The 16,036-nt window shown below is 29.7% G+C and overlaps 1 protein-coding gene across 6 annotated transcripts in view; it reads left to right on the forward strand.

The window, feature by feature from the left end:
- Nova1 (NOVA alternative splicing regulator 1) overlaps positions 1 to 16,036 on the forward strand; it is a 134,967-nt gene that overhangs the window by 102,484 nt on the left and 16,447 nt on the right. For 3 of the 6 annotated variants that reach the window (XM_078050271.1, XM_078050273.1, XM_021724678.3), the window contains 2 exons: positions 1,354 to 1,520; positions 9,433 to 9,504. In XM_078050271.1, coding sequence (XP_077906397.1) covers positions 1,354 to 1,520; positions 9,433 to 9,504 — 239 coding nt within the window. Of the gene's footprint in view, positions 1 to 1,353; positions 1,521 to 9,432; positions 9,578 to 16,036 lie in introns of all 6 variants that reach the window. The other 3 variants (XM_078050272.1, XM_078050274.1, XM_078050275.1) reach the window with 2 other exon arrangements.

Below are 16,036 nucleotides of genomic sequence, written 5' to 3' on the forward strand. Positions count from 1 at the left end.
CCTTAAGGTATATCTATGAAATAAAAACAGGTTACAGAGACTGTGTATTAGATCCAACTAATTTCATTTCATTCCTATCTCATATTGTTTATCTACATTTTATTCACTACATGTAAAACACATACTATTAATGCTTGCCAATTATTCGTTCATTTCCTCATAAGCTACTTTTAAATTTCATTTTAACTCTGACATTGTCTTTTATTAAAATTAAAATAAAAGCAGCATTGATTCATCTATTCAAGAAATATTTATAGTGTACAATACTTCCCAGGGACCCTAGTAGGCCATGGGGATACTACAGCACAAAGGAAAACAAACTAACTGTACATATGGAATTAACATTATAATGCAAAAATTAAAAATAAACAATATAAAATATCAAGTAGTGACGGTTGCTATGATTGAAAGAACAAGGTAAATGAATAGATAGTAGAAATTTGGAAACTTGTCTACAATATGAACTTTCCAGCACCACAACACTGTGGACTCAACACTGTATTATGTTGGTACTTTTATTATTTTTCATAACATGCTGTCATGTTTATCTGGTTAAACATTTTTTTATCATAAAAAAGTAAGCTCTTTGAAAGATGATTCAGTGGCTCCTTATCTGTGTGTCACCAGTTTCTAAACTCTTTAAGTCCTTGAAATGAAACTATTTCATCAAATAGTCAGTAGGTATATGTTATGCCAATGAAAATCTAGTGCACTTAGAACTGCTCTGGATCTTTCTTTTTTTTCCTTTTTTTTATTGGTTGTTCAAAACATTACAAAGCTCTTGACATATCATATTTCATACATTAGACTCAAGTGGGTTGTTATGAACTCCCATTTTTACCCCAAATACAGATTGCAGAATCACATCGGTTACACATCTACATTTTTACATAATGCCATATTAGTAACTGTTGGGCTGGGGATGTGGCTCAAGTGGTAGCGTGCTCGCCTGGCATGTGTGTGGCCCAGGTTCGATCCTCAGCACCACATACAAACAAAGATGTTGTGTCCGCCGATAACTAAAAGAAATAAATATTTAAATTCTCCCTCTCTCTTTAAAAAAAATGAAATAAAAAAGATTTTGCTCTGGATCTTTAATTTTGCTGGAATCCAAAGACCCATTTCAAGACTACAGATAATAAAAAAGAATAATTAAAAAAGAACAACAACAACAAAAAGTGGTAAAGAGGGGCATGTGTGTATTCATTATATTTGCCTTAATTTAACATTTGGAATTTAAACACTACATTTTATAATATTTTATTGGCATTACAGTGTCACCCTTTTTCATAGTTTTTTTTTTAATGAAAAATGAGAAGGAACGTTTGCTGAAAATTAATGTTCTTTCTACAGGTACTACTGAGCGAGTGTGTTTGATCCAGGGAACAGTTGAAGCACTGAATGCAGTTCATGGATTCATTGCAGAAAAAATTCGAGAAATGCCCCAAAATGTGGCCAAGACTGAACCAGTCAGCATTCTACAACCCCAGACCACCGTTAATCCAGATCGCATCAAACAAGTGAGTGTTTAGTTGGGAAATCAAAGACAAATATCTGCAGCATAGTATGAATTCCTAACAAAAGAAGCCTTAAAATGTCTTAGCATATAAAGTTTTTTATTTAAGTATATTTGAAACATACAGTTGTAAATTTAGTTACTTAAAGACTAATCAAGGTCTTTTCCTTAGATTGATTCATTTACATATTGATTTAATTATTAATTTATTAGTGTTATATTGATGAACAAGTCTGTCTCTTTGTAATTGCGCTTTTAAATTTATAGACACAAATTTTACTAATTTATAATATTATAATGATTTATAATTATTTATTTTATTGATATGATTATTAATAAATTAACTTATTAATTTATTCAAATTTTATTACTTTTAAAATAAAGTATAAAATTGAAACTATATTCTCAAAATTTCCAATACCCAGTTTTTAGGGATATTTTGTAGTCTTCAATATAGCTGTTTTCCATATAGATTACTGTTTTGTTAATTAAATTGTCATGTTCAACATTTTTATAAATTTGTATAAGTAAATCTGTATACCTAGCATTCAGTCCTTTGTTACAAATTAGCTATTATGTTTTGTATAACTTGTGTAGTTTTTACATATATGTCAACTAGAACCAATGTTGATTTTTAATGTATGGGATTTTCTGTAAAAAAATATTTTACTGGATAAAATCTAATGTGAGTTTTTAAGATTGACTAATGGATGACATGATTTAGGGGAAAATGACACTATTAATGTTAAATAAGATGGATTTTTCCACCATAAAAAATTTTAAATCTACTAGTTTGTTTGATACTTCTATGTTCATAATTATTGTTTCTGCCTTTGCCCTTTTATAATAGCCTCTTAATTTGTGTCTTAATTTTATTATCAAAAGACTATGCTTTGAAAAGAAATGTCTTATTCTTCATTAATTCCCAAGCTATTTAACTTACAGAAAATTTATCTTCATTGTGATGCAGCACAAAATTTTATTAATTTCATGTTTCTGAATTGAAAAAAATTAAGCAGTTATAATTCTATTATAATTTCATTAGTATATAGGTAAATATAGTACTAATATATAAATGTAAAAATTACTAATTAGGTAATATATTTTTAAATTATAGAGTAATATTCAATTTTCTATTAATTACCATTTTTTAAAAAATCCTTCCATTTTTAAATCATGAGTAGGCAACTCTTATTCCATATAAAATCATTCATATTATACTCTATCACTGTCAAATGGGTCAGTTTGTACACCCTTCTTAACTTTTTAAGGAAATATCATTTAATATATACATGGCAGCATATAAATATTTTAAGCTGTAAATATCATTGAAAAAATTTTTTTTTTATTTTTCACAGCCATTGGTTAGTTTGCAGTGTCTCTTCTATCTGTGCTAGGGAATCAAAGAATAGTTGATTTTAAAACTCATACAAAGGATGAAAACTGGGTGGTATCTAGTTAAAGACCTCTGGGTTAAAATCATCTGAGGCTATGAACTTACAAAATGAACAGTGAAGTATAAAATCTTTTGATTTTCTGCCTTAATCCAGCCTGTTACTTCTTTCTTTTCTTTTGTAACTTCTGTGAAAAAATTCAGACCTTTAGGAATTGATTGAACATCTTGATTTTTTAAAAAACTAAAATATCAATTGAAGTTTGAATAATATGATACCATTAGCAGTTATTTTCAGGATATAATAGGAATTAGTTTTTATTGTGTTTTAAGAACAAATAGCCAGTACCACCAAATGATAGTCTATGTACTATTATTAAAATTTCAGCTTCATCTATGGCAATGAGATTTACAGACTACCATATATCCAATGTCAGTGTAGATTTAGGAAAACTAGAGATTTAAAAGTCTTTGTTTATTTTTATTTACCTTAGCTGTATAATGTTACTGATATTCAAGTTATGTTAAATTAATATTGATTGGTTTACTTTTGTGTATTTGCATTCATTTGTGAGCCTTGCTGATATTCATGGAATTAAAATTGTGGCTGATTATTTTATATTTTCATGTAATCAAATCATGTATGTGAAATAATGTATCATTTAAAATAATTTATCAAAAGAGAACATTGAATTTAGTAGGATAATATATTTAACACTTAAACACTTTCCTTATAATGTAAAAACTGATAAATTTTTTTTGAAAATCTAGAGAAGATGTAAAACATTTTCAAAATATTACAGATCATCTTGTTTATTTATACTCTAAATTTGGAATTCTCTCTTTAAGTATCAAATTTACTAGTATAGTAGTTTTTACCAGATCATTCTCTAAATAGTAAGTCAAATGTATTAATCATGATTTTTTTTCTGAAAAATGATGCCAGTATAAAATATTATTTGTAAAATAAAGCATTTTTCCATAGAACAGATAAAAAACATTTTTATATCATGTTTACATATGTCATAAATTTAAATACATAGAATCATAATAACATTTCTTGTTAAATGATAGTCTTTCTCTTAACAAATTGACACATTCATGTTGCTTTTGAAAATTTTAATTTCCACCAAAAATAATTGCTGGGTTAAGGATGTAGCTTAGTGGTAGAGTGCTTGCCTAGCATATTGGAAGTCCTGGATTCACATTCTCTAGCACTGCAAAAACAAATAAAAATTAATAATACTTTATTTAAAGACTTTTATTACTAGTTTTATTCTAGGTGAGATTATTTAAAGAGATTATTTAAAGAATACCAGAGTTTTAAAAAATTCTAGAGCCTAAAGAAACATCGAACTTCAATGTAGAAATAGATTAATGTGGAATATAAAATTGTGGATTTTATTAATGTTTCAGTTATTACATTTGTCAGATTTTTATGATTCAGAATTTTAAGATTTTGCTTATCAAAAATAATTTATATGGAATTTGAACTTAAAATCAGAAGTCAAATTTAGTTCTAAACAAATAAACTTTAAGTTATCATTTTGTACCATCTATTATAGACTTTAATAAACTACTATGTCCTCGAATATGTTATTCAGATACAGTTAGTAACTGAGCAAATTTTGTGGACCATAATATCTACCCAAATGAAACCTTCTATTACTAACTGAATGGGTCCTCAAACAAGTAGAGTTCCTTAAGAAAGTAATGCATACTGATCTCACAAGTCTTTCCTATGGTAGAAAATGAAACCTAACAAATAGCCTTAAATCCAGTTTTCTATGTTAGATGTTGGGAACTACGCAATTCTTAATTCAGAATTTTTTTATCATTTTGTTTATTAGGAAAGAAAGGGCTCAGGGACCTTAAAAGGATTCTCTTGTATTTAAAAAAATCAAATTAAGATATAAAAAAAAAATCTCATTTAGTCCGAGGAATGTCACTTTCATCATGAACAACTGGCAAAAGTAGTAATTGTTAATTTGTTTCTTCATTATTCATTCATTCAATCATGAGTTTGTTAAATCTCTAAAATTACAAAATACATTTAATTCTCCTTGCCCTTGAATGAAATATCGCTTGCCTTTATGAAATATCACTGCTTAAAATAACTTACAAAATATAAAACTGTATGATATAACAAAGCTCCACAGTTCAGAAGAGTGTGAAAAAAATGTAAGCTAGAGTGACAGTTAGTAGCCTTCTAAATAAGCAAAGACTAACTAACTTTGAAAATTATGCAGGAATTGCCTAATTATAAAAGAAAAAATATTTTAGATAAGTAATTCAAAATGGATTTTGGGAGGAAGATATATTTCTTCAGAATACTGAGGCAATTGCTTAAGCAGAAGTACAATGTTTATGTTGGTAATTAGAGAAAATTAATATTAAATAGGTAGAATAGGATCAGGAGATGAATGGATGTATGATAGAGCGACATCCTACAGACTTTAGATTATTTCTGATTTTCCAAGGAGACCTTTTAATGTCTCTGAAAGTTTATGAAAAAATGAAGACACCTCTGCATATTGGTCTCTTTGGTGATAAAAATTTAGACAAATTATAGGGGGACTTATGAGTAAAGATATTGGTATCAAAAGAGAAATATGAATTAGTTCATATGTTGGAAGGGAAGGGAAGGATATTTATCAATGATAATGAAGTAAAGGTGACAATTGCATATTTAGGTATTTTATCTTTTAGGGAGCATTATACAGGTTTATTTAATAGAACTCACAACAGGGGTTGGGGAGTTGATTACTTAAATAGCATTACTCAGCAAATAACAGATTCCTAATTCTATCATGGATAGTTGTTCATTGCTATTCTCACGGTAAATATTACAGATTCTTGACAGTATATCACTATAGCCTTGCTTGAAGACAAGATATATTTATCATGGAGTTCATCTATGGTACTATTCCCTGGTCCAGCAAAACTATCATATATTAACAATAATTCATCTTATAATTTGAAGTAACATTTTGGTTCTTATGCCCCAAAATTTTGTTATATCTACATTTAACAAAACATTATTAAAATCTTGATTTAAAAAAAAAACACTTTTTTACTTCAAAGGATTCACTACTCTAGAATACTTGAAATTTTTCAGTAATAAGTAATTTAGTCTTCAATGTTTAAGGAATTCTTAAGCAGCCACTCATTATATAGATAAAAAAAATACATTATGCTTTTTGTTTGGAAGGCAAAATGCTGCTTTACAAATGCCCTTGTCCTTCATATTTACCATTTGAAAATGAAAAAAAATTAGAGAATTTTTTAAAAGAAATTGTGCTTTGTAAATGTTATTTCTTATAAATCTGCCAATATACTGATGTTACATGGATAGTTAGTTATATCTTCATGATATATCATGATATACCTTAATGTATATCAAAAGATTTACTAAATGGTATTTAACTTGAAACCACTAAACTTTAACTCTGCACAGTAAATGGATGTAAACTTACATTTTACTTAAAATTTTAAAGAAACAAAACATTGTACGCTAGAATATTTCTTACAGATATTTTGTTCCATTTATCTGAATGGTTGAGAACAATTACCACAGCATTTTAATTTAAATTTAAAGGTTTTTTTAAATGTATTTACATTTATCTATTTATGAAAATGTTTCCTCTTAATATTTAGAGAATCAGCCGAATTGAAAACTTTCTGTGATATCTATCATTATAAATCAAATTCCTAAAGGAAGGATACTTCTTTATGCTTAATAATATCTGTATGAATAATTGCTAGAAAACTTTTCACGTCTTTACTTCATTACTCTTTTAGGAATTGAAACCAAGCAAATATATTTAGAGATAGTTTCAGCAATTGTTTCCTTTTAAGCCCAAATTTATATAATTTTACCAGTTTATTTAAATAATTGAAATAAAACTTCTTATCAAATTATGATGTTTGATAATCAAACCTCTAGTTATTTAGAAAACATTTATATTTTCTAGAAGTTTAAAATTATTGCTTTTATTCTTGGGGGAAGGAAAAGGGTCAGAATTATCAAGCACAGTTTTGATGAATATAAGTTGTGTTACTTATTAAAACATGTTCAATGTATCATATAGATGGCAATCAAAAAGAAAGGCAAAAAATAACACTGTAACCTAAGTTGCTACAAATTCTGAGCCAATTGATCTTACTACTTTTTACACTTAGTTTTTGGCAGTATGTAAAGATCTTGTTGAAAGTCTGTATCTGGCACAAGGCAGAGATGTCACAGTGAACCTACAGTACTTCAGATTGATTTTACCCTGATGGAAATAGAAGAACCCAGCACTCTTACATCTTGTGCCTCTGTAGGTTAATGAGCTTGGATTCTGATCTATATCAGGAAATATTGCCTCTAGGGTTATTTAGTGTCTGTTAGTCAGCAATCCCAATATTAATCTGAGATGACAAGTATATGTTCTAGTTAGCTTTTTCACTGCTGTGACCAGAAAACCTGACAAGAATGAATTTAGAGGAGGAAAAGTTTATTTGGGGGCTCATGATTTTAGAGGTCTCAGTCCATTGTTTTGGGTCCAACATCTGGCAGAACATCATGATGGCAGAATGTGGTGGAGGAAAACTGCTTAGAACCTGGCCACCAGGAAGTAGGGAGAGAGCAGTCAGTTCACCCGGGGACAAAATATATACCCTAAAGTCATGCTCCCAGGGACCTACCTCCTCTAGACATACTCTACCTCCCTAGAATTACCACCCAGTTAATCCCAGTCAGTGGATTAATGCACTGATTAGGTTAAGATTGTCTTAACCCAGTCATTTCACCTCTGAATGCTCTTGTATTGTCTAACACATGTGTATTTGGGGGACAATGAATATCTAAACCATAACATACAGAATGCATTTTTAAGTGTATGTTAATTTCCCCCAGAATACTATAATAAGAGGTAAACCAGAGGTGGGAAAATAAGACATTACTATTCAATTCATCAACTATGTAGTAGCATAAAGTCATTAGCATATGCCCCAGCAGAGTATTGCATGGAAAAGAAAGCATCAGGGAAATTTTTGATAACTGACAATGAAGTCTCTGGAGAAAGAGCAAAAATTAATTACAAAGAGTGAAAAATAGAAAATAAAAGTTTTGAAGCTTTTTATATTTTATGAAGTTTAACCTTTGAATTTAGGTAATTTTCTTTCTTTTTTTGTATGATTTGAAAAGTAGATCTAGTTTTCATCAAGTTATCTTAGGTTTTATCTTAAGAAGAATCAGAAATATTTTGAGGAATACTTTAAGACTGCATAAGATGATCTGATGTTAGAACCAATCTGTAAGTCTGTAAGTCAGTGAGTTAATCAGAAGCCTGTGAATTTATATATTTTTTATTCTTTATTGTTTTATTCTACTCAAGTTAGAATTTTTGAAATCTTATATGAAAAAAATTGATTTCAAATAATCATACTGCAGAACTTTAAAGTTATGCTTTTGCTCATCTCTGAGTAATTTTGATGGATACATATAAAGGTAAAACATAATTCCCATATATGTTTTACCTTTATATGTATACTGTAAAACCCTATCTCATTTTGCCTATAAGAACTATTATTTATTGAAGATATTACTTAAGCAATATTATTTTGTTAAGTGAACATGCAACACATTTTTTAAAAGAAAAGTGCTAACATTTTATATACTTAAGTTTACTCTATTAGATATGAGAAGTCTTTAAAATACCCTAAAACATTTTATATAACATGAATATATGTTTAGTAATGAAGAAGAAATATGATTCCTAATATTGTGATGATTATTTTCCACACAGGTTAATGATGCTACAATATATTATACCCTTCATCTATCAAATTTATTGTTCAGCAGAAATTTTTAAATATTTTTGGTAATTTTTAGAATGCTATTAGTTACCTGCTTATTAATATGAGGTTAATGTTTACATTTTCAGACGGGCTCTAAATTTATTAAAAATTAAAATTTTAGAAGATAATGTGATATTAAGAACTCAGAACTACAAATTTAATTGCTTTTATGTATGGATCCCTAAATTCATGTGGAATCAACTTGTTGGTGATGTTCAGCATATTAAGTAGGTGGATACTTTTATGCCAAAGTAAACTTCATTTCACCACTTCTTCAAATCTCCGACTGTATTCATTGATAGGAAAATGACTCCGTTTTAATCATTGAACTTCTTAAATTTTTCTTTGACATCTCTTTTCCCCCAAGAAAACAAGAGGGGGAAAAATAAAACTACTATTCATGAATATGGTCAGGATACCTTTAGTACTCATGTGAATTTTTATCAGTCACCATCATGATTTCAAGTCATGAATTTATTTTTACATGCTTATGCATGCATATTTACACGCATTAGTTACTCAATTGATCTTAAATTCCATTAAATTTGAATGAATAGGAGAAAACTTTGTTTATAGGATTTTGTTCTCGTTATATTACATTTTATTTTATTTCGTTTTATTTAATGATCAGTTTAAGGCTTATAAAGGTTGATTTGCTCCTGAACTGCTTTGTTCCCAGACATTGCCATCTTCCCCAACTACCACCAAGTCCTCTCCATCTGATCCCATGACCACCTCCAGAGCTAATCAGGTACAGTATCATCCTGTCATCTACACCATACTTTTCACGGGTGATTGCCTGCAAACTGGAGAAAAAGATAATGGTGGGTTAAGGATTTATTCGTTCATTCACATATTTGCACCATGATCAGATACCAAATAACCTACGAAAGAAATATCAATGATCACAAAAAATTATATGCATTTTTAATTTCAGTTAACACAGAAATATATTTAGAGGGTAGTACTAGAACTTATTATTTTTCCCTTAAAACTGTAATTATTTTATGAAGTTCTGAGGATTATTTATTGAGTTGGGGTCTTAATCTCCATTAATTTATCATCCTAGGGTTTTTGATATGTAAATTAAGCATAATCATATATGTAAAATGCATAAATTGAGCAAAGGTATACCTTTAAAAGTGAATGCAATTTTGTTTTTATTTGACACATGCCTTACTATGTAAATAATATTGACAAAAAGCATTTCTAGCCATATAAAAGTAACTAAACATTGGTATTTATGATAATTTTAGTACTGTTTAGCAACTCGGAAATTGGTATTTTCTTAGTATTTAAGAAATCATAAACACTTTACTAGAGTGGCAAGCTTTTCAACAAGAAATATATTTTATTATTTTGATTTGATGATTGTTTTGATACTTTTTGTAGGTTATTCTTCAAAAATGTAAATGTTGGATAATATATTTATTAAAATGATTAAAAACATTTTCATTTTGTCTGAGTTGAGTTTCATTTAGATGAGAAATGTTATTTATTTATTATTTTCACTTTTTTAAACTAATATAAAACCTCATGGGATTATTGGAATGTTAAACAAAAGCTTATCTTTTTAATATATTTTCTATTAGATAACTAACAAATTATTAACTCTGAAGTATATTTGCTACATATACTAAATGTGGCTCTTGCATATTAGCTAATATGTGGCTTTTGGAATTATTTTGCTCACTTATTGATTCTAATACTTTTGCAACCACAAGAAAGAAATTTTATTACAATAATGTGAAACAAAACTAACATTTTACTTATAAAATAATAAATCATGTGTGAGTTTATATTCTGTCTACTGTACTCCATTATATATGTTATTTAGACAGTTTTCTTCTCTTTTTATACAAAAGAAATATAATATCCATTGAATAACTTGAAGCAAGGTTAAGAGAAAAATTAAACAAACTTAATTCATTGAAAGAATTGTAGTTATTATCAAACTTTATGGTTTTGGTAATTTATAATTATTCTCTACAGTCTTAATTAATTTAGCTTCACTATATTGGTGTTATCTGTAAGTGTTATTAAGATAGGATAGAACATAATAATCTTAAACTTTTTATAACTAAAATAAGACTTTTCAACATATAAGAAAGTAAATTTCATAACAGTTTTAAGTTTTCTTTTTACCCAGCAATTTATCATATATGTCACTAGTTTATAACTGGCAGAGATTTGTTTTAGATTGAAAATTATGTGTTATAAATAATATGATACCCACTTCTATGAAAAATAGATAAAATAATTTTCCAGGTGAATTACTATAAACCTGTATGAAATATAGTTGGAAAACTATCATTTGTGTTTTTTTAATTAATATTAGCTAAATGAGTTATGATTGTTTTATATCCTGAGTAAATAGTGTGTATTACAAATTAGTGTGTTAAAAAGAACTAATGGACTATAAATATTCAGAAAATCCAAAAATTAAAAGCACAAAAAGAATAAGTTTGATCTGCAGACCTAACATTTAAAAACCTTTTCTTTCCTTGTAAAAACTATTACTTGTTCGGGTCATACAGAATTTTACTTTCTTACCCTAAGCCCACTTAACATATTTTCTCACATCAGACCCTAAGTACACCTAGAAAATTGAAAGACTATCATGAGAGTAGCCTTATAAAATAATAGTTAAAAGTCAGGACTAGAGCCAAATTGCCTATGATCCAGTACTTGTTCTGCTACTTACTTACTGAGTAACCTTGAGCCTCAGTTTTCCAATCAGTGAAATTCAAATAATACCACTTTATAATGTTGACTTAAGAATTAAAGAATTAATTAACTATTCTTAGAACAGTGCTGAGAAAGTAACAGACACCATATAAGTGTTAGGTTATGCTTAAAGTAATAACAAAAAGATTATTCTTTTAATATAAATATAGCAAATAGCTTATTGGAAATGAATTTTATCTTTAGAATTATTTTAGTATTAGTATAGGCTATATTTATAGCTCTGAAATATTTTTCCAATAAAAGTGTATCTTCTTTAGCTTAATTTTTTATATAATTATTTTATACTGAGTACAAAGTTGCTTGTAGCTTAGCAATGTAATATTTTTAACTTTTCTATTGAAAAAAATTAGTAGGTAGTGCTAATTATTTTACAACTCATTTTCTTTTTATGTTTTTCATATTATTAGGTGCAAGTTTGAAAAATTTTATATATGGAATTTTAAATATGAAGTATAGAGCAAATAGATTTGAATTCTTTATAAAGCAACATGTCTAAACTTTCAAAAAACTTAAAAATAGAATCATTAGCATTTGTCAGTTCTAATCTATTGATTCTAAATTAGTTAGACATTTTATTAACATTCCATACAATGATTTTCTAAATCATTGGTGTCAAAAGTGGAATTCCAGTGTTAACTTGAGGTTTCTGGTTGTTGGCACTCCTAGAATATTTCCCAAATTTCCAGAACAGGAAAAAGAAGAAGAAGAAGAAGAAGAATGATCTTAGAATATGTGCTGTATAGACATTTATTTAATAACAAATTTGAAACTATATGAAATACTTATCCAAATGTACAAGACACATGAAAATAGGATTTTATATTCTGTATGTACCCTTGCTATGGTTGCAGGAAAACAAAATTAAAACGGACTGATTACACTTTAAATTCATGATGACAGTTCTCAAATGGACTCTTAATTCTATCAGATAATTGTAAACCAATTACCGGGGTGACAATTATGCAATTTCTCATCTCTTCTCAACCCTGTATCAGTTATCTGTTGTCGTATAACAAATTACCTCAAATTTAAGGGCTTAATAAAAACATTTATTCTCCCATGGTTTCTGTAGGTTAGGAGTCTAAGCACTACTTGAGCCAGGCAGTCTAACTCCTCTGCTCTTTGTCTCACATGGCTGCATTCAAAGTGTCTGCTCAGTTGCATTCTTACCAATTCTTTCCTTGTTTTTACTGGCTGTTGGCAAGAGGTAGCACTAAGATTCCAAAGGCCATCCAGTATTACAGGTTGGCAATTTGCTTCTTGCAAGGCCACCAGAGAAGCTCTCTAAATTGTATGTTAGCAGGATAGAGTCTTTTATATTGAAGCTCATCACGGTAGTCTTTCTTAACACCTTTGCTGTTTAACATAACTTAAACACAGTTATGATATCTCATCTCTTTTTGCCTTTTGTTTTTAGACACAAGTTGTGTGTTCCAACAATATATAAGATGTGACAGGATGGGGTGCAGATATTGGTACCATCTAATAATTGTCCTTCCTATAGTCCCCCAGTAACTCTTGTTTCTTTCTCTTTCCCAACTAATGACCTACTTCACTGAAAAAAAAAAGAGAGATCAAAAGAGAAGTTTCACAAACAGACACCAACAAATATGTAATGAAATGGCATTTATACCCACATTTTACACTTTTTTGTCTATTACCATTGGTAAATCTTGCCTGCTTCTAAAATCATTCATTTCAGTTATACATTAAATCTTCTTTTTTGCCTTTACTCAAGGTTCCTTCAAACAGTTCTACCTTTTCTTTCTTTCATCTGTCAATCAGCATGAAAATGTTTTTTCTTTCTTTTCTTTTCTTTTTTTTTTTTTTTTTTTTTTTTTTTGGTGGTGCTGGGCATTGAATCCAGGGCCTTGATCATCATGCAAGGCAAGCACTTTACCAACTAAGCTATATCCCCAGCCCCTTTTCTCTCTCCTTAAATAAAATTTATTCTAATCTCACTTTCCCCAGCACTAATATCTTATTTCTTTTTGTTCTGTTTTTTTGTCTGTTTGTGGTACTGGGGCTTGAACTCGGGGGCACTTGACCACTGAGCCACATCTCCAACCCTATTTTGTATTTTATTTAGAGACAGAGTTCCACTGAGTTGCTTAGTGCTTTGCTGTTGCTGAAGCTGGCTTTGAATCTGGGATCCTCCTGCCTCAGCCTCCTGAGCCACTGGGATTACAGGCATGTGCTACTGTACCCAGCTCTTTTAGTCTTTTGGTGGCAAAACTATAGTCTCTAATGTTTACCAATTTCTGTATTCTCATTTTAAAAATCCACTCATTCGTTATTTGCTTCCACCATTTCACCAAAACTGTTTGCTAAGGGCATTAGAGATGACCACACTGCTACTTCCAGTTTTGTTTTTTCAATCAACATGTTACTTAGTCTAGAAACATTGTCACAATATTTTACTTTCATCAATTTGATGTACCTTCTTGAGGTTTTTAGAATACTGCACATTCATGACTTTCCTCCATCACCATGTCTTGTTACTTGTTACCAGAGTTTTTCATTATTACTTCTTCTTATCTCTATGTGGTTTGTGTTGGAGTGCTACAGGTATGGGTACTTGAGACCTCCTCTAAGGTCTTTTCTCTCTTCCTTTAATCCTTTGACTTTTATATGCTGACATCTGCAAAATTTATGTTTCTAGTGAGAGACAGGTTTACCATTGTTTTAGACTGTTTTGTGCTGCTGTAACAATACCCCAGATACTAATTTATAAAGAACACACAGTTATTTATCATAGTTCTGGAGGTTGAAAAGTCCAAGATTTAAATACCAACATCTAATGAGGCCTTTCTTACATATCCTCACATGGCATAATGGTAGAGGGCAAGAAGAACAGACCTACACTGTGTCCCCATGGCAGAAGAAAGGAGAGAACCCACTCCCAGAAGCACATTTTATATCAGTATTATTCATTTATAAGGGCAGAGACCTTATGACCCAAGCACCTCTCACAAGGCCCATCTCCCAACATGGAATTAAATTATATTTTCAGTGCATGAATTTGAGAGGAGCCAAAAACATTAAGACCATAGCAACTATGAACTAATGAAACAATATTTATGATTCCTCACTTTCACAAACTTATTTCCTAATTTTATAGTCATAATTTTAAATTTTAGCTCCCAAAGATATGTCCTAAAATTATGTAAGCTCAGGTCACACATAATTTGGGTATACCTTTATCTCTAGTCCATATCTCACAATGAAACTACAGACTGTATCCATTTCCCCACTCAGCATTTCACTTGCATATGGAAATGTTATCTTAAACCCATCAAGTTCAAAAACTTCTTCAAACCTGCTATTTTTAAATTATCAGAGTTTTTTATTCCTTTGCCTACACCTAGTATTCAAAATGGCATTTGTTAATTCATAGGATCTGCTTTTTGCCACATTTACTTTACTTTCTACCAATAAACTCCTTCCTCACTCTGGCCCAGTCACATTGACCTATTTTCTGTTCCTTATGGACATCAGTTACATTCTTACCTCAGTATTTTTCTCTTGCTTTTCTCTCTGCTTGAAATTATTACTCAGAGATCTGTTTGGCTAACATCTTTATAACCCCTTTAAGTCTATTCAGAATTCATTTTATCCTATCAGGCCTACCTGACCTTCTATTTAGTGTTTTAACCTGGCCTCTCTCTCTTCCCCCAGTACTCCTGATTCTCTTTATCTTACTATATTTTAACTCTTTTTTCCTATTGCTTAACGAATACTGTATACTTTGCATATTATGTCTGTTGTATTTTGTGTGTCTCACTGTCCTTGAAAATTTATTTTCAGATGGATAGGAATTTTCTCTTTTATTCCCTAATGTGTCTGCAACATTAGCCTGGAACATGGTTCTCAATAAGCATTTGTTAAATGACTAGCACTAGAAAAATAGGGTTACATAATCTGTGTGTTTTAAAACTCATTTCTTACAATTCTTCAAATGAAATTTTACATGAAAATTTTCTCTAGAAATGTAAGTCAACTAGATAAGAATACTTTTGATTGAAAATATGATTAGGCTGAAGGAACATAGCCTTTGTTAGATTTCTTTCTCTTATGGTACTCAGAGCACAGTTTAAAAACTAGTTAGGCTCTTGTCTCGATATAAATATTATCACAGTTCTCCAACAAAAAATCAGTATTAATTTTCCTTCAGTGTGAATGAGTGTTGTAAGTGTTGTGTGTGTGAGAAAGACAGAGACAGATAAGATGATACCATATTCTGAGTCAGTATTCTTTTCGTTTGGTTGGTTGTTTTTGTTTTTGTTTTTGTTTGGTACCAGAGATTTAATCCAGGGGCACTTAACCACTGTGTCACATCTCCAGCCCTTTTTTGCTTTTTTATTTTTTACTTTGAGACACAAGTCTCTCTCAGTTGCTTAGGACCTGACTAAATTGCTGAGGCTATCTTTGAACATGGGATCCTCTCGCCTCAGCCTCCTGAGCTGAATCAGTGTTCTTAAGAAGTATATTTAATAAGGTCATAGAATAATACTGAAATCAAAATGGTTTTAATG

The sequence above is a fragment of the Ictidomys tridecemlineatus genome, chromosome 5, assembly GCF_052094955.1.
Source record: "Ictidomys tridecemlineatus isolate mIctTri1 chromosome 5, mIctTri1.hap1, whole genome shotgun sequence".
Lineage (NCBI taxonomy): Eukaryota > Metazoa > Chordata > Mammalia > Rodentia > Sciuridae > Ictidomys > Ictidomys tridecemlineatus.